This window comes from Poecilia formosa, unplaced genomic scaffold (genome assembly GCF_000485575.1).
Source record: "Poecilia formosa unplaced genomic scaffold, Poecilia_formosa-5.1.2 Scaffold121, whole genome shotgun sequence".
Taxonomy (NCBI): Eukaryota; Metazoa; Chordata; class Actinopteri; order Cyprinodontiformes; family Poeciliidae; genus Poecilia; species Poecilia formosa.
This window is the reverse complement of record NW_006800060.1, coordinates 984,542-1,001,556: the sequence shown is the minus strand read 5'-3', so window position 1 is coordinate 1,001,556 and position 17,015 is coordinate 984,542. Positions and strand designations below refer to the sequence as shown.

General features: G+C 38.7%; 2 protein-coding genes across 11 annotated transcripts; both read left to right on the top strand.

Annotated features, from left to right (window-relative positions):
- The first annotated feature begins 135 nt into the window (after positions 1-135).
- On the top strand, positions 136-15,538 carry ift52 (intraflagellar transport 52 homolog (Chlamydomonas)). Of its 9 annotated transcripts, none has more exons than XM_016675777.1 (15): positions 138-253; positions 400-434; positions 617-786; positions 1,998-2,085; positions 2,191-2,320; positions 2,401-2,476; positions 2,583-2,654; positions 2,744-2,870; positions 12,797-12,880; positions 13,445-13,513; positions 13,591-13,745; positions 13,818-13,905; positions 13,981-14,089; positions 15,147-15,292; positions 15,433-15,538. In XM_016675777.1, the coding sequence occupies exons 3-15, from the start codon at positions 665-667 to the stop codon at positions 15,472-15,474; spliced, it is 1,308 nt and encodes a 435-aa protein (XP_016531263.1). In that variant the 5' UTR covers positions 138-253; positions 400-434; positions 617-664; the 3' UTR covers positions 15,475-15,538. The 9 variants fall into 9 exon arrangements, with proteins under 9 accessions (XP_016531261.1, XP_016531263.1, XP_016531262.1 ...); XM_016675776.1 differs by having other exon boundaries at positions 341-434; XM_016675773.1 differs by lacking the exons at positions 138-253; positions 400-434; positions 617-786; ... (3 more) ...; positions 2,583-2,654; positions 2,744-2,870 and adding exons at positions 9,968-10,082; positions 10,229-10,263; positions 10,446-10,615; ... (3 more) ...; positions 12,409-12,480; positions 12,570-12,696.
- Positions 3,334-9,261, top strand: LOC103144076 (acyl-coenzyme A thioesterase 8-like). Of its 2 annotated transcripts, none has more exons than XM_016675780.1 (6): positions 3,334-3,620; positions 5,384-5,520; positions 5,616-5,841; positions 6,806-6,963; positions 7,035-7,247; positions 8,426-9,261. In XM_016675780.1, exons 1-6 carry the CDS (start codon positions 3,439-3,441, stop codon positions 8,542-8,544), a joined length of 1,035 nt encoding a protein of 344 aa, XP_016531266.1. In that variant the 5' UTR covers positions 3,334-3,438; the 3' UTR covers positions 8,545-9,261. The 2 variants fall into 2 exon arrangements, with proteins under 2 accessions (XP_016531266.1, XP_007560933.1); XM_007560871.2 differs by having other exon boundaries at positions 3,340-3,620; positions 7,056-7,247.
- Positions 15,539-17,015: the final 1,477 nt, after the last annotated feature.

The window sequence follows — 17,015 nt, the reverse complement described above, 5'->3', positions numbered from 1 at the left end:
GTAATTTAATTAAATATGTAAATATTAATAAAATATGGTACCTACAATTTTATAAGCCAATTCCACAAAAGGAATTAAGAAAATCTTAGAGGAAGCTTTTGTTTTGACACGTAGCTACGCCACTCGGTTGCTATGTAGTTCGCGCCCTTAGTTACCAATTCTTCCCATAATGCATCACTTCAAGGAGCCCTTTAAGATATTTAGTTAACGCTAAATAACATTATATAACAAAATAATATTCTATTGAAAGGAAGTAAGTATTTTTTATCTCCTTTCTGAACTCTGTTTTTAATCACATATCCGGAAAACTCATCACACTAACGTGTTTCAACCCCGTTAGCGGTAGATACTGACAGCAGCTAACATTAGCTTCTCAGTTTCTGAGCTTTGTCCTTTCAGCTGCGGACTGCAAACATGTATATTTAAAAAAAAAAGTTAAGTCTTAGAAACAATTTCTGTGATGTGTATGAAACAATGCTGGCTTAATTGTTTTTTGACGCTGTATGAAGTGCAGTGAAACAACCGTGCTAACGTTACCGCTAGCTTTCCACGCTACGTAGTACTGTAACTGAAGGCACGAGACTTTGTTTAATATTCAGTTTATATTGTTTTTCAGGTATATGGAAACAAACACAACCCGAAGTCTTAAGTTTGCACATTAATAATGATGGAGAAAGAACAACAGAGCTTCATAATCTTTAATGCTTCTAAAAGAGAGCTGTTTGGCATCAACAATGGCTACAAGTACATGCAGAAGAGACTCAGAGCGCAGTGGAAAATCCAGAGGTAAGAGTAACCCCACTGCGGTCAGCGTGTTTAAGTTCGACACATAAGTACAGGTGCGTGTCAATAAATTGGAATGCCATCAAACAGAAGTTCAGTTCAAAACGTGAAACTTCTATATAGGTCTGCCTAATTTAAATGACCATGGCTTACATCTAATGAAAACCCTAGTACATTTGAATGTTATATAAAACTATTATTATTTATAATACCGAAATATAACATTACATCAATGTTTTGGCCTGTACAGTCATGGGGAAAACTGACTTAATTGTCCAGCAGACTATCACTGACATCCTCCACAATGAGAGTAAGCTGCCAAAGGTTATTGCTAAATAAACCTGGTGTTCACAGAGTGCTGCATCTAATCATAGAAGTAGAAAGTTGAGTGAAAGGGACAGGTAGTGGTAGAAAATTATGCACAAGAAACTTGAATATCTCCAGCCTTGAGAGGATTGTGAAGCAAAATCCATTCATGTGTAGGGAGGTTGGTAAGTGCATCTAAATATGGTGAACTTTTCAGTGGCATTTTAACTTATTGAGATGATATTCACACTGTACTCTGGGTTTGAATTGTTTAAATTATTTCATGACAATAGTGCTACCACAAGAGCCATGAAATAAATAAATACACAGTGAAATAATTACATATATTTTAAGATAAAAGTTTTCCTTCAAAGTACAATCAGTAAATAAATTTTATTTAGACCATTAGATAGATTTGGTTACAGTGAGGGGAGTCAGCTTTCTTGACAAAAAGAAAAAATTGCATCAACACACAAAGAATAAAACATTATTCTAAATGGCTCAATAACCATGAAAACAGTAAAAAAGAAAGAAGAAACACTGACTCAAATACCGTAACCTGTAGATTAATAAAAGTAAATAAAACAATATTAAAACTAGGCCAATTATTTTTTATCTAAACTCATTTAAAAAGGTAGATTTAGTTATTTCCCAGGACATCTAATTATTTGCATATTTCACAGTTTCATTATATATTTAATTATTCAGTGATAAATTATTTAAGGATGTTTTTAATTTTATGATGTATATATTTTATGGTATATTTATGTACTTAATTTAGTCACTCTTTACCTTCCATACTGGCTACATACAAGCCAATTTAAGAAGTTAAAACTATGTGTGAGAAACCTGGTCATGACTTTAGATTTTATCCTCCTTACTGAGTGGCTCATCTTCATCCCTTGCAGTATAAAGGAAGAACTGTCTGTAGAGAAGCTGAAGGGTGTGAAGCTGTGGATAACTGCCGGCCCAAGGGAGAAGTTCACAGCATCAGAGGTGATGTGCATTAAGGCATTTCACTGCAGCAGAATGTTACACAAAAGCTTCAGGAAGAATGAAGATTGTTTTGTGCAAACTTATCCCGTATTTTTTTTTCCACAGCTGGAGGTGCTGAAGCACTACCTGGATGGAGGAGGAAACATGCTGGTCATGCTTGGAGAGGGAGGAGAAATGAAATATGACACAAACATCAATTTCCTCCTGGAGGAGTTTGGAATAATGGTCAACAGTGGTGCGTACAGCAGTCTGACACAAAGCCCAGATTCGCCGGTCTGAGTCGAAGCCAATCTTTCTCTCCTTTCACTGCAACAGACGCTGTAGTCCGGAATGTGTACTACAAATACTTTCACCCCAAGGAGGCCCTGGTCTCCAACGGCGTGTTGAACAGGTCAGCTGTCACCTTCTGGTCTTCGTTATGGAAATGCAATCTTTAATTTGCAGAAGTTTTATCATTCTCCTTTCTTTCTGTTTCTTTTTTTTTTTGTTTGTTTAAGGGAAATCAGTCGAGCTGCCGGCAAAGTGGTAACCGGGGTGATCGAGGATGAAGCTATTGGAAACAACACACAGTAAGCAACTCTGTTTTCTAACACTGGTTGCTTTGGTTTGTATGGTTGCTGTGGTCTGAAGTTGAGTTGATCTGTGTGGGTTTCTGCAGGGCTCTGACATTTGTGTACCCTTTTGGAGCCACACTGAGCGTGATGAAACCTGCTGTGGCTGTTCTGTCAACCGGCTCCGTCTGCTTCCCGCTCAACAGGCCCGTCCTGGCCTTCTACCACGGAAAGGCCNAAAATTCACGACTGGATTTGTTGCACAGGTGACATCCTATCACAGTTCCACTCTGGAATTCACTGAGTGCCTGAGAACAAACCAGTCTTTCACAAATGTTTGTAAAAACAGTTTTCATGCCTAGGTTCTTCATTTTACACACCCATGGCCATAGAAGTGATTGGAACACCTGAGTCCTATTTAGGATGGGTGAGCATAACTTTGGAAAATATAATGTATATAACTAAGACTTGGATGCATGTTTTCAAAAAATACTTTTGAAACATGCAGAATTTCCCACTGCATCGCAATTATGCACAACTTTGTGTTAGATTTCATAAAATTCAAAATACGTTGAAGTTTAGGCTGTACTTGAAATGTGAAAACATTGAGGGGAATATACTTTTGAAAAATATAATTAACTGTTTTTTTTAGTGCGAAAACTATTAATATTTCATATGTAATCTACAAATATATGCTTTGGAAAGCTTGAAAATAACTCACTTCATCACTGGGAGGCGATAAAGAGCAATATATCTGATTGGCACCGAGTCTTAAGGAAATAAGAGGAAGTGCTAAAGAAAAATGGCAGACGGGAAAGTGAGTGAGAGTGATGCCGTTAACCGGTTAATTGATATAATAGAGTCACATAATTCAGCTGAGGATGACAGCTCGGAAAGTTCTGGAGCTCAGTACCCGCAGGACCTCCGAAGCGTCCTGGTTACCAGTGTTTTAAACCTGGAGCAGCTGGACATTGACCTCTACAGGTAAGTAGCTCCAGTTCGTCATTTCTACAACATTTAGAAGTTAGTTCACTTGCTTCTAGTTAACTGGGGCTTTTGAAAGGATAAACAGTTTTACAGCTGTGTTTTTAGGGAGGTGTTCAATACCGAAAACCGTCTCTGTCAGTGTAACGATTCCGGGTAGGTGACTGTCACAATGCCTGAATAAATCGCTGCAAACGTAAATAAATGGGTTGAAAAATACACATGATCGCGACTCATTTTTAAAAATGATTGAATCGCATGCAGGCAGCTCCAAGCTTGTGACTGTTTTTTTCAAGATTAACATGGATAAAACAATTTTGGAGACGGAACAGTGACTTTTTTATTTTTTTCTTAATCTTTTTTTGTAAAAGAAAAAAAAAGCATATATATATATATATATATATACACACACACCACTGGGAAAATATGCTTTATAATAGACTACTCTAACAAATTGTATAGTCATGTGGACAACAGTTCCTGTAACTGTAATGATTGTAATGTAAAACAAACATTTAGATTTGCACTGAGATAATCTCCTAACTAAAATTGGCCAGTTTTTATACTGATGAGAAAATCAAAAATCAAATCTTTCACATCGTACTCAACACATCGTTTTTAGATGTGTCTGGCCCAACACAAGTCAATCAAGTGGCTGAATTACAGAGTCCTGCTAATGACCTGATTATTTGACACAGGTGTTTTAAAGCAGAGGGAATCTAAAAGCTGCAGGACCCCAGTCCTTGAGGCCTGGATTTAAGGACCTTATATGTAAATTCTTTATTTTAAGGATTTAAGGGCCCCGGTCTAAGACACTAAGTCCAAGTGACAGATGGACTCCAGGAGACAGCTGCTCAGCTGAACACACTTTTATCATTTTAAGGCTTTAAATCTGCTCTGAAGCCTCCTGGTATTAAAAATGTGAGAAGTCTTTTGGGAAAACACCTGTGCTAGCATCAGATGGACACAAAAAGCTCCCAAAATATGATGTATTGCAGTACTATTGCTCAATATCGCAATAATGAGTGCGATTGACTTCCCTTTCCCTGAATCCTTTTCTTTCATCACAGTGTTCCCACTCCTCTCTGTTAGCTTTAGCACTAAGTAAAATGAATACGAAGGTCCGTCTAATATTGTATCCAAGCAGTCTGATTCCACATACTGTCTACTCTAATAAGTTAGAGTTGAAAGTGTGATCTCTATATTCTTAAAAATTTAGAGATCACACTTTCTCTGTCAAAAAAGTGAGATCTAGCTTCTGCTTCCAATATGAATTAACAATGGCTGCTAATGTCAGAAAGGCTGGAAAAAAGAAATGCACCGACTGTAGTTTTCTGGCCGATCATTAATCTTTAAAAAGCCTAACCTTCCGATTCCAAATTTGGCCAATACAAATTTTTTTGTCACTAAATGCACAACGTTGTGTTGCTAAGTTGTGACAACTTTTTGTCACAACTTAACAAACTTATGTTGTTAAGTTACATCGGTATCAGCCGATCATGACGTTATGGAAATTGGAGCCTATTTGTCATTGCACCCTTACTGGAAAACAATATTTATGAAAACTGTTAATTTTTTTTACATTTATTTTTATATTTTGCTATGAACTGGAGATCAAAATGGTCATCCACCAAACTCGATCAGTTCATCTCTAGGAGCAGCTAGAAGCTACTAAACCTGCTTGCAGGAAGCTTTACGTTTTATTCCTAGCAGCTGGATCTGATAAGAGTATTTTATTTCAGTCCCATCTCTTTCTCCCCCAGGGGAACGCACCACTGGGTGCCACGCACACGGCGCTTATTTGGCGGTCAGATCATCGGCCAGGCTCTGGTGGCTGCTGCCAAATCGGTCAGTGACGATCTCTATGCCCACTCGCTCCATTGCTACTTTGTGCGAGCAGGTAAGACTCAGGTTATGAAACATCTGGAGCCAAGCAACACTTTGAAGAGTTGAATCATTGTTTGTTTGTTTTTTTCCTCCTTTCTTTTCTTCCAGGAGACCCCAAGGTACCGGTTCTGTACCAGGTGGACCGCACTAGAGATGGGCGCAGTTTCACTGTACGCTCTGTGAAGGCCATCCAGCACGGACAGCCCATCCTGATCTGCCAGGCGTCCTTCCAGCTGCTGCAGCCGAGCCCGCTGCAGCACCAGTTCCCCATGCCGGTGGTCCCTCAGCCTGAAGACCTTCCCACCGTTGAGGAGATCATCCAGCGTTACCTCAGGTATGGCGCTCTGTGATGGAGCTTGGTTGGAAGGTCAAAGATGTTCTGCTGTCTGTATTTTGTGGTGGACATGAGGCTTTTGATGGGGTGAAAGAATTACATGGTGCTGATGCACTCTGTCCCACCTGTGTGAAATTTGCTAGTGAATATTATAGCAATAATATTTTTACAGTAGTGTTTTAGTGTCAGATAATCAAAATCAATGTTGGAGGTAAGCAATCAATTAATCTCATGATAAATTAAAATGAAATCAACAGTTTTGATTCCACTCATATTTTTTGAAGGGTAAGTTTGTTTACAGACTTCTTAATCCATTTTATTTTTGTGTGGGCATGGATTTGATTTCTGTTTTATCGTTTTTGGTTGTTGTTTACTTTGGATATTTAAAATGTCTTCCAGTTCCTGTGCTAAATTTTTACTGAAACAATTAAAGTTTCTTGGTCTTTGAGACTGTATCATTACACCAGTATAAATATATGACTTCAAAACAACAATATTATTGTTTATCGTAATAATTACTGGAACAATTTATCATCAAGCAAAATATGTTATCTTGACAGGCCTAGTTGAGGGAATAACTAAAACATTTTAAATTTAAGACGGTCTGAACTTCCTCCCTCTCTCTGGACCAGATCAGAGGAGAAGCCGCCTTCTCCTCTGATCTGGGGTCAGAGTTCAGGTATCATTTGATCTTTTGAGATGCCAATTAGCTACTGGTTGTAAGGAAAAGCACCTTGTTTCCATGGTTTGCATCACACCAGCTCTCTGAAAGTAAAAAAAAATTAAAGTTGCACAACATCCAAAACCAAAGGGATTTGTCCAAACATGCAATGCCTCACCCCTAAAAAAGTATGAATGAAATTGTAGAAAAAGGATAGATGAGAATTCACTGCTCCATCTGGCTGCACAACAAACTGTCTTCATTCTGCTCTGAATGTGATCTGAGGATCTGCTCACCTCACAGTAAACCAGACCTGACAGAGAGTGCAAAACAAGGCCTGAACAAACTCCTGGCTACTGAGGTTCCCATCGAGGTGAAGCCCGTCAGCCCAGCACAGTTTTACCGCCACGTTTCAGGACAACCGCGGAGGCTGTTCTGGGCCAGAGCGCGAGGACATATTGGTAATATCTGAACAACCCATAACGGCAAGAAAACAAAAAAAAACATAATTGAATGAGTTCTGTGGATGCAGATGGCTTTTGTTCCCATGCAGGTGAAGGAAACATGAAGTTGCACTGCTGTGTGGCCGCCTACGTGTCAGACTTTGCCCTCCTAGGGACGGTACTGCTGCCATACCCTAAATACAAGGCCCGCTTCACCGCCTCCTTGGACCACGCCATGTGGTTCCACAGCACCTTCCGCAGCGACGAGTGGATGCTGTACGAGTGTGACAGCCCCTGGGCAGGTCAGAACCTCCTCCTGTAACCCCGCTGTCCTCACATACCTGCCCCGCTTTGTTCTGGACAACAATGGTGAAGATGAACAGTAAAATACAAAATAAGTGTTGGCACCATTCTGAGTGCTGCTCGATTAATGAATGACTCACTCATTTGAAGTGGTGGAACAAGGGCCTCTTAGAGCAGTGGTATCCAAAGTGGGTCCTGGAGGGCGAGGCACCCTGCATGCTGTAGTTCTCCCCCTGGTGGTAGTTAACAACCTTCTCAGTATGTCAGTGTTCTTCTTAGTCCTTCTAATGAGCCATCATTGGATCCAGGTGTGTTAAATCATGGAGAGAAATAAAACATGCAGTATGCCAGCCCACTTTGGACACCAAGTGACTTGTTTAAATCATTATAAACTCTCGCCGCTCTAATTTTCCCTGTGTTGACTTACCAACCATGACAACAGAAGCTGTGGTACCTGAACCTTCAAGTTGGGATTCATTAAATTGCTCTGAAAGGCTCTTTGCATGTAATCATACTTAAACTAAGGACACAGATTGCTCAGCCTTACGTTTTGGGATGTGTCCATTTTCAAGTCTCACTCTAGCCAGTTAATACCTAGAGATGCACCGATCTGATATTAATATCTAAATCGTTGCCAATATTGAAAAAAATTCTAGATATGTTATCAGTGGCAATGTGCCCTATCCATTAGGGCAGATCTATTCAGTCTAATTTTGAGTGATGTCAAGCTTTATTTATTTTACATCATACTTAGAATTCCTAATTGTGTTTTCTGAACCATTTGAAAAAAGGTTTGTTGCAATTTATTTTTTACATGTTTGACCAACATACCCAACCTGTTGTTTCAGTTTCTACGTTAACTGTTGTACTCTAAATTGCGCTGACTTAACAAAATAAAGTTGTTGTTTTTACATGTCTTACCAAGGTTGTAAAGCCATCGGTGTATCTATGTGTGCTGCACTGGTGTAGAGTTATCAAATAGATTTGTAATTCACTACATTTATGTCTGTGTTTAAACAGAGAAGCGTTTTAAGTCAGTTCAGCTGTTTTTCTGTATCGGGTCAGTAACGGCCAATACGATACCTCAGATTTGTCCTTTTTCCTAAATTTTTCTCCATTTCCAGTTTGAGCCTAACGTTTGTGTTCGTTTTTGGTGTGTGGTTGTTGACTCCTGCAGGAAGCAGCAGAGGACTGGCTCAGGGCCGGCTGTGGAGAAGAGATGGGGTCCTGGCTGCCTCGTGCTCTCAGGAAGGGGTCCTCAGAGTCAAACCTGTCCCAGAGAACAGCAAGCTATAGCAGTTTTTTTTTTTATTACATATTTGCTATAATTATGAGTGACATCTGCTGTTTTAAGTGTTTTATGGAAGGATTGCTTTTAAAGTGTTCAAATATCAAATTAAAATTATTTATGCATTTGGGGGAGCGAGTACAATCTTTCTAACTTCTAGGGTTTTACATGTCAGGACTTGAATAACATTTTTTTCAGTTTTATGAACGAGTGTGATATGTTTGTACACTGGTGGCTAAAATATAAGCCATGTTAGAACCTAATAAAGATGTGACGATATCCGCAGATGCAACCAGATGTACCGTTTATTGTGACTGTGTAGAATTTATAACATTGTCTACCAGCTTGAAATATTTCAATTTTATAAATAAATTTTTATTTATTAACATTCCCAAAGACAGAAAAGCCTGAATGGATTTAAGCTTTTCTGTATTTCTTGGAAACATTCATGCAATGATGTTATATAATATAAAAGTGAATATACAATGTTGACTTCTTTTGTTGATTTTGTTGCAACATTTCTGACCTGTGGTGCCTTGATGACGTGAAACACAAAGCATGGTAACTTGTTTTTAATGTATCATTTTCCTTACAGGGGTATCCCAGAAGTCAGTCTTGTTTCAATTATTGCACTAATGTCAAAATGTGCTTTGTATTTAGCTTGAATGTGAAAAAGTTAAGAGAATTCTGCACTGTAACAATAAAGCTTGTAACTTGTGATAAAATGTTTGTGCATTTAAAACCTGTGAGGAACAAGCAGCTCAATGAACAGGGTGATGGTGAAGAACCCAGAACACAGTAGGTGCTATTTTTGTTTTACTAAAATGCAAAGGGATGCATAAAAAACAATGAGTATGTCAGAGACTTTTCTATATCTCTTCACATGGAACTGGTAGAGATTATTGTGCAAGGAAGAGTTTTTATTTTTTTATTTTTTTCCATAAAATTAAAACTCGGCCATGTTTGTACTGTGGGAGGAAGCCGGTGTACCAGGAAATAACCCACATATGCAAAATACATGAAAATAATTTAAAACCCAGGGTCTATTTTCAGTGCCACTGTGCAACCCTTTTATATAGCTTATGTAAATATCTACTGTCAACATTTTACTTCCTTGCAGAATCCCCAAAAGTTGTGTTGAAAGTGTTTTGGAGATTTCTATGGAAAAGTAAGAGAAAACTTCCAATATCACTCTAGGAGTAATTCAAATTCAAAAATACTATTGATCCCAAGGGGAAATTAAAATTAAAAAGTATGATGACTCGGTCATCTTTCCCTCCTCTATCCCTGCTTGTAATTTAATTAAATATGTAAATATTAATAAAATATGGTACCTACAATTTTATAAGCCAATTCCACAAAAGGAATTAAGAAAATCTTAGAGGAAGCTTTTGTTTTGACACGTAGCTACGCCACTCGGTTGCTATGTAGTTCGCGCCCTTAGTTACCAATTCTTCCCATAATGCATCACTTCAAGGAGCCCTTTAAGATATTTAGTTAACGCTAAATAACATTATATAACAAAATAATATTCTATTGAAAGGAAGTAAGTATTTTTTATCTCCTTTCTGAACTCTGTTTTTAATCACATATCCGGAAAACTCATCACACTAACGTGTTTCAACCCCGTTAGCGGTAGATACTGACAGCAGCTAACATTAGCTTCTCAGTTTCTGAGCTTTGTCCTTTCAGCTGCGGACTGCAAACATGTATATTTAAAAAAAAAAGTTAAGTCTTAGAAACAATTTCTGTGATGTGTATGAAACAATGCTGGCTTAATTGTTTTTTGACGCTGTATGAAGTGCAGTGAAACAACCGTGCTAACGTTACCGCTAGCTTTCCACGCTACGTAGTACTGTAACTGAAGGCACGAGACTTTGTTTAATATTCAGTTTATATTGTTTTTCAGGTATATGGAAACAAACACAACCCGAAGTCTTAAGTTTGCACATTAATAATGATGGAGAAAGAACAACAGAGCTTCATAATCTTTAATGCTTCTAAAAGAGAGCTGTTTGGCATCAACAATGGCTACAAGTACATGCAGAAGAGACTCAGAGCGCAGTGGAAAATCCAGAGGTAAGAGTAACCCCACTGCGGTCAGCGTGTTTAAGTTCGACACATAAGTACAGGTGCGTGTCAATAAATTGGAATGCCATCAAACAGAAGTTCAGTTCAAAACGTGAAACTTCTATATAGGTCTGCCTAATTTAAATGACCATGGCTTACAGCTAATGAAAACCCTAGTACATTTGAATGTTATATAAAACCATTATTATTTATAATACCGAAATATAACATTACATCAATGTTTTGGCCTGTACAGTCATGGGGAAAACTGACTTAATTGTCCAGCAGACTATCACTGACATCTTCCACAATGAGAGTAAGCTGTCAAAGGTTATTGCTAAATAAACCTGGTGTTCACAGAGTGCTGCATCTAATCATAGAAGTAGAAAGTTGAGTGAAAGGGAAAGATAGTGGTAGAAAATTATGCACAAGAAACTTGAATATCTCCAGCCATGAGAGGATTGTGAAGCAAAATCCATTCATGTGTAGGGAGGTTGGTAAGTGCATCTAAATATGGTGAACTTTTCAGTGGCATTTTAACTTATTGAGATGATATTCACACTGTACTCTGGGTTTGAATTGTTTAAATTATTTCATGACAATAGTGCTACCACAAGAGCCATGAAATAAATAAATACACAGTGAAATAATTACATATATTTTAAGATAAAAGTTTTCCTTCAAAGTACAATCAGTAAATAAATTTTATTTAGACCATTAGATAGATTTGGTTACAGTGAGGGGAGTCAGCTTTCTTGACAAAAAGAAAAAATTGCATCAACACACAAAGAATAAAACATTATTCAAAATGGCTCAATAACCATGAAAACAGTAAAAAAGAAAAAAGAAAAACTGACTCAAATACCATAACCTGTAGATTAATAAAAGTAAATAAAACAATATTAAAACTAGGCCAATTATTTTTTATCTAAACTTATTTAAAAAGGTAGATTTAGTTATTTCCCAGGACATCTAATTATTTGCATATTTCACAGTTTCATTATATATTTAATTATTCAGTGATAAATTATTTAAGGATGTTTTTAATTTTATGATATATATTTTATGGTATATTTATGTACTTAATTTAGTCACTCTTTACCTTCCATACTGGCTACATACAAGCCAATTTAAGAAGTTAAAACTATGTGTGAGAAACCTGGTCATGACTTTAGATTTTATCCTCCTTACTGAGTGGCTCATCTTCATCCCTTGCAGTATAAAGGAAGAACTGTCTGTAGAGAAGCTGAAGGGTGTGAAGCTGTGGATAACTGCCGGCCCAAGGGAGAAGTTCACAGCATCAGAGGTGATGTGCATTAAGGCATTTCACTGCAGCAGAATGTTACACAAAAGCTTCAGGAAGAATGAAGATTGTTTTGTGCAAACTTATCCCGTATTTTTTTTCCACAGCTGGAGGTGCTGAAGCACTACCTGGATGGAGGAGGAAACATGCTGGTCATGCTTGGAGAGGGAGGAGAAATGAAATATGACACAAACATCAATTTCCTCCTGGAGGAGTTTGGAATAATGGTCAACAGTGGTGCGTACAGCAGTCTGACACAAAGCCCAGATTCGCCGGTCTGAGTCGAAGCCAATCTTTCTCTCCTTTCACTGCAACAGACGCTGTAGTCCGGAATGTGTACTACAAATACTTTCACCCCAAGGAGGCCCTGGTCTCCAACGGCGTGTTGAACAGGTCAGCTGTCACCTTCTGGTCTTCGTTATGGAAATGCAATCTTTAATTTGCAGAAGTTTTATCATTCTCCTTTCTTTCTGTTTCTTTTTTTTTTTGTTTGTTTAAGGGAAATCAGTCGAGCTGCCGGCAAAGTGGTAACCGGGGTGATCGAGGATGAAGCTATTGGAAACAACACACAGTAAGCAACTCTATTTTCTAACACTGGTTGCTTTGGTTTGTATGGTTGCTGTGGTCTGAAGTTGAGTTGATCTGTGTGGGTTTCTGCAGGGCTCTGACATTTGTGTACCCTTTTGGAGCCACACTGAGCGTGATGAAACCTGCTGTGGCTGTTCTGTCAACCGGCTCTGTCTGCTTCCCGCTCAACAGGCCCGTCCTGGCCTTCTACCACGGAAAGGCCTGTGGATTTCATTCTTTCTCCTTTTTTTCCCCCCAAACTTCATGACAATGACCACCTGTAAATATAATTAGTATAATTAGTTTTTTGTCTCACACAGGAGTCTGGTAAACTGGCTGTTTTGGGTTCCTGCCACATGTTCTGTGATCAGTACACAGACAGGGAAGAGAACAGTAAAATAATGGTGAGTCCAAATGTTGAAGAACTTTTTGTAAAATGATTGATAACAAATGAGTGAAGATCTAATGTTTTAAAGGGGTGTGTTTTCCAGTGGTACCACAAAATGTGTTGATATATATTGACATAATGATAAAAATAATTAAATAATTGCAGCCTATTTTCTGGTAAAAAAAAAAAAAAAAAACAGTAATCAGAGCCCCAAAACATTTTTCTGGAAAAAAAAAAAAAAAAAAACAGTAATCAGAGCCCCAAAACACAAACATTGCTCTTAAAAAAGGAAACCTAGAAGGAAACAAACTTCTCCGGGACACCAGTTACATAAAAAGCATGATTTTTAACTGCTTATGTTTAACCGTATTTTCTTGTTAACTTATATTTATGTGTGGTCTCATGGAAGTTGCAGTGGAGAAAAGACTAAAAGTAGCTTTATGGGCTTTTAAACCTCATCAGTTACATAATTTCAGCAACTGCATACCTTTGAAATTTATGATTTTTTTAGCTTCTATTTAGAACATTTTGAACAACATGCAAAAACAGAAATAAAACTGTTTACCGCATTTCATTGCAGGACGTTGTGCTTCAGTGGCTCATGTCAGAAAACATTCAGCTGAATCAGATCGACGCAGAGGATCCCGAGGTGTGCAGACTGGACCATACTAAAAGATCACCTCCAGCAATCGCCGTTAGCTCACTTCCTGTTGTTGTGTCGCCTAGATTGCAGACTACACAATGCTGCCAGACACGGGCCGCTTGTCGGAACAGCTGCGAGTGTGTTTACAGGAGGGAGACGAGAACCCGCGGGACTTCACCTCCCTCTTTGATATGTCTTTGTTCAATTTGTCGCCCCACAGTTTACCAGAAGTCATAAGGTATATGAAACGAGCGTTCAACAAACGCCTGGTAATTTTCTGTCTCTCATAGCTATAACAATGTGTTTGCAGTTCCTTTAAGCAGCTCAATGTGAAACACGAGCCACTTCAGCTCATCACTCCACAGTTTGAGACGCCGCTGCCTCAGCTTCAGCCTGCTGTGAGTCTGTGGATTCAGCATTCACTGAGCAGGAAACAGATTGTAACACTGATGGATGTTATTTTATCCTTGAAGGTCTTTCCACCTGCGTTAAGTGAGTTGCCTTCTCCCATGCTGGACCTGTTTGATCTCGATGAAACGTTCTCCTCTGAGAAAGTACGACTCGCCCAACTTACCAATAAATGTAAGGCGATTAGAATCCCCAATATCTGGTTAACTTTCTATTGAGTTGGTAGCTTGCAAATTAAGTCCATTACCACTACGTCAGACAGGGCTTTGCAAAAAATAATTACCCCATATAATTACATCATATCACATTTTGTGACATTAATTTCAATAACTTCAATTTTTTTTCTTGTACAATTACAAACCTATCAAGACATAACTGTCCCTCTAGATTGGAAAGTAAAGTACGAATCAGGAAAATTTAAATTACAAAGTTGTTGAAAGCCATAAGTTGTCAAATTTGTAGTTTTAGTCAAAAAGTCAAATTTTGTTGATGTATTGATTTGTAAAAGAGTATTCAAGGGTGTGAATTTATGGGCACTATGGAGGACAACACTTGGAAGGTGGTGTTCTGGTCAGAGACTGAAATTAAGCTTCTTGCCATCATCTGTGATGAAAACATATTACCCTGAATGAGCAGTAACATATTGTTGTGGCAGGATCATCCAGACAAGGTGGATGGTCTCAAATAGAGGGAAACTCTGCTTCTGTAGCAGGATTTGAAAATGTTAACACTCTCCATTCTGACCTAACCTTTTAATTTTTAGAATAAAGAGAGGAAAATGTTCCATCTGGATGTGTTCAGAGCTGCTAGAGACAAACCAAAAACACATCAGGGTGGTTCAATCCAAATGCATGGCACATTCCAAATATGGATGTGTAAACTTTTCATGCATTAAGTTCAAGTTAGTTTAATGCTACATAGAGCCAGTAGGTATCAGTCTTTTCAACCATTTCTTCAGTGATTGTCTAATCTGCATTAGTTAAATTGTGTGATTTCTTTAATCACACTGCAGTTTTCTGCCCGTGTGCAAATTTATCTGCATACTGACCAGGTTTTTATTATAAACTGGAAACTTTTTGCTTAAAGTTCATTTTGATGACCTACTTGTAAACATCTAACATGCCCTGATGGACTGGAAATGATGCAGATTTTGTAAAGTAAAGCTTTAAGAGTGAAACATTTAAATTGTCTCATCCAACTGTTAAAACTTTTTTTTTTTTTTTTTAAAAAGGCACAGATGATGACCTCGAGTTTTATGTACGCAAATGTGGTGAAATTCTGGGTGTGACACCGAAGCTGGATAAAGAGCACAGGGACGCCAAGCACATCCTGGAACACATTTTCTTCCAGGTGGTAGAATTCAAGAAACTTAACCAGGTGAGACGGTAAATGGTGATTCTTGGGGCCAGTGCCCTGCAAATATTGCTTTCCCTGACAAATGCCTTTCAAGACCAGACACCATGATCTATGGCGACTGCTGTGGGAGCTTTTACTTACTGCAGTTTTACTTTTTACAGGAACATGACTTCGACCCAGAGACCCAATTCACTCCACTCTGATCGGAACCACAATCACGTCAAGACTTTCTTCATGGTTTCAATATAAAAACTACATGGAGACCAAGACTGTAAACAAATGTTATTTCACACTGCATTTTATTTAATGGAAACAAATGTTTGATTTATTAGGCTACACTTTATAAAATAATTTTTCTGCAATTTGACCCTGATTGAGAGTCAAAGTCTGGTTTTCCTTCCACCAACGTTTCATCCAGTCAGCTATCGTCTTTATTGGCCCCCTGGTCAGGGCAATCTTCAGGCAGCTGGGGTTTGGGGCTCCACGTTTGCTCCTGGGTGCCGGACTCTATGAAGAATCTGGGGCTGTTGCTTTCCGACTTGATCACGGAGACATCCAAGGAGACCTGCGAAGCCGAGAGAAACGCGTGGGACTGGTCGAAACAGACGGAGTTTCGGGGCTCTTTGGAAAGCACGCGGGGGGTAGAGAACTTCCCCTGCGGAGAGATGGAGAGGTTGCAGCAGTCCGCCTCCTTCATGTTGAAACCGCAGGGTAGAAACCCCACGGAAGGAGAAATTGCATCCGACGACAGGCAGAGGGACGCCAGGATGGACGACCTGCCGTCAAACCCGTCCGCTCCGGCGGCGTTAGAAGGCTTCGACGTGGACAATTGGTCCAGAGACGAAGCGGACAGGAAACTCTGCTCCCCGAAAAAGGCCCTGTCCAACTCCGACGGAGAGTACTCGAAACTTTTGACGTCTAGAAAGGGAGAAACGTTTGGAATAAAACCATTGGGCTAATCAGATGGATATGAGGCCGCTTTCAGAAACATGGACCTTACCTTTGTGGACAACAGCTTTCTCCATTGCGTCCATGGAGGCAGGAAACTATTCAGTCAGCTGCAGGTGGATTTTAGCTGCTGGTTAATTGAAGCAGCTGGGGTGAGAGCGGGTCATCAGGAGGAGGAGATGACCCTCTACAAGCCGAAATGGTTCTGAAAACTTCTGTATAAATGTACAGGATTGCAACGTCCTGCTTTATGAGTCGATATGTTGGTTTTAATGTCTAGAAAGGAAGAAAATATGCTTTAATTTTTTCTTTTTGCCCTTTTTAACGGTAATTTTTTTTCCCTTTTTAACGGTAAATTTGCTATTTAAATGATCATAAAAAATACCAGCCAGAGACAGCCCAAAGCTTTTTTTTTTTTTTTTTTTATTTATTTATTTTTTTAAGCATATTTCAATTTTGGTGCCCATTACTCCTTATCCACCATACCAGCACTGATATTTATTACATGTATATTGTATGATGATTTATTATTTACATGCTGTGCTTTCAACAGAAATTGACAGATTTCTGTCAAAGATTAGTGCTTAATTCCTTTAACTCTTCCAGTAGTTATTTTAGGAATTTCCAGCTCTCTGATTGGACAGATGCCTTGGAGGGTGAGAAGTGGAATGTTGCTGCAACTGGCAGTACAGCTTCCATTCATGCAAAGCTAATGGCTTCACTGATTTTAGAAGCCAAGCATCCCTTCAAAATAAAAGGCTTGAGAATTCAAATGGTCAAACATTAGAAAAGCTGG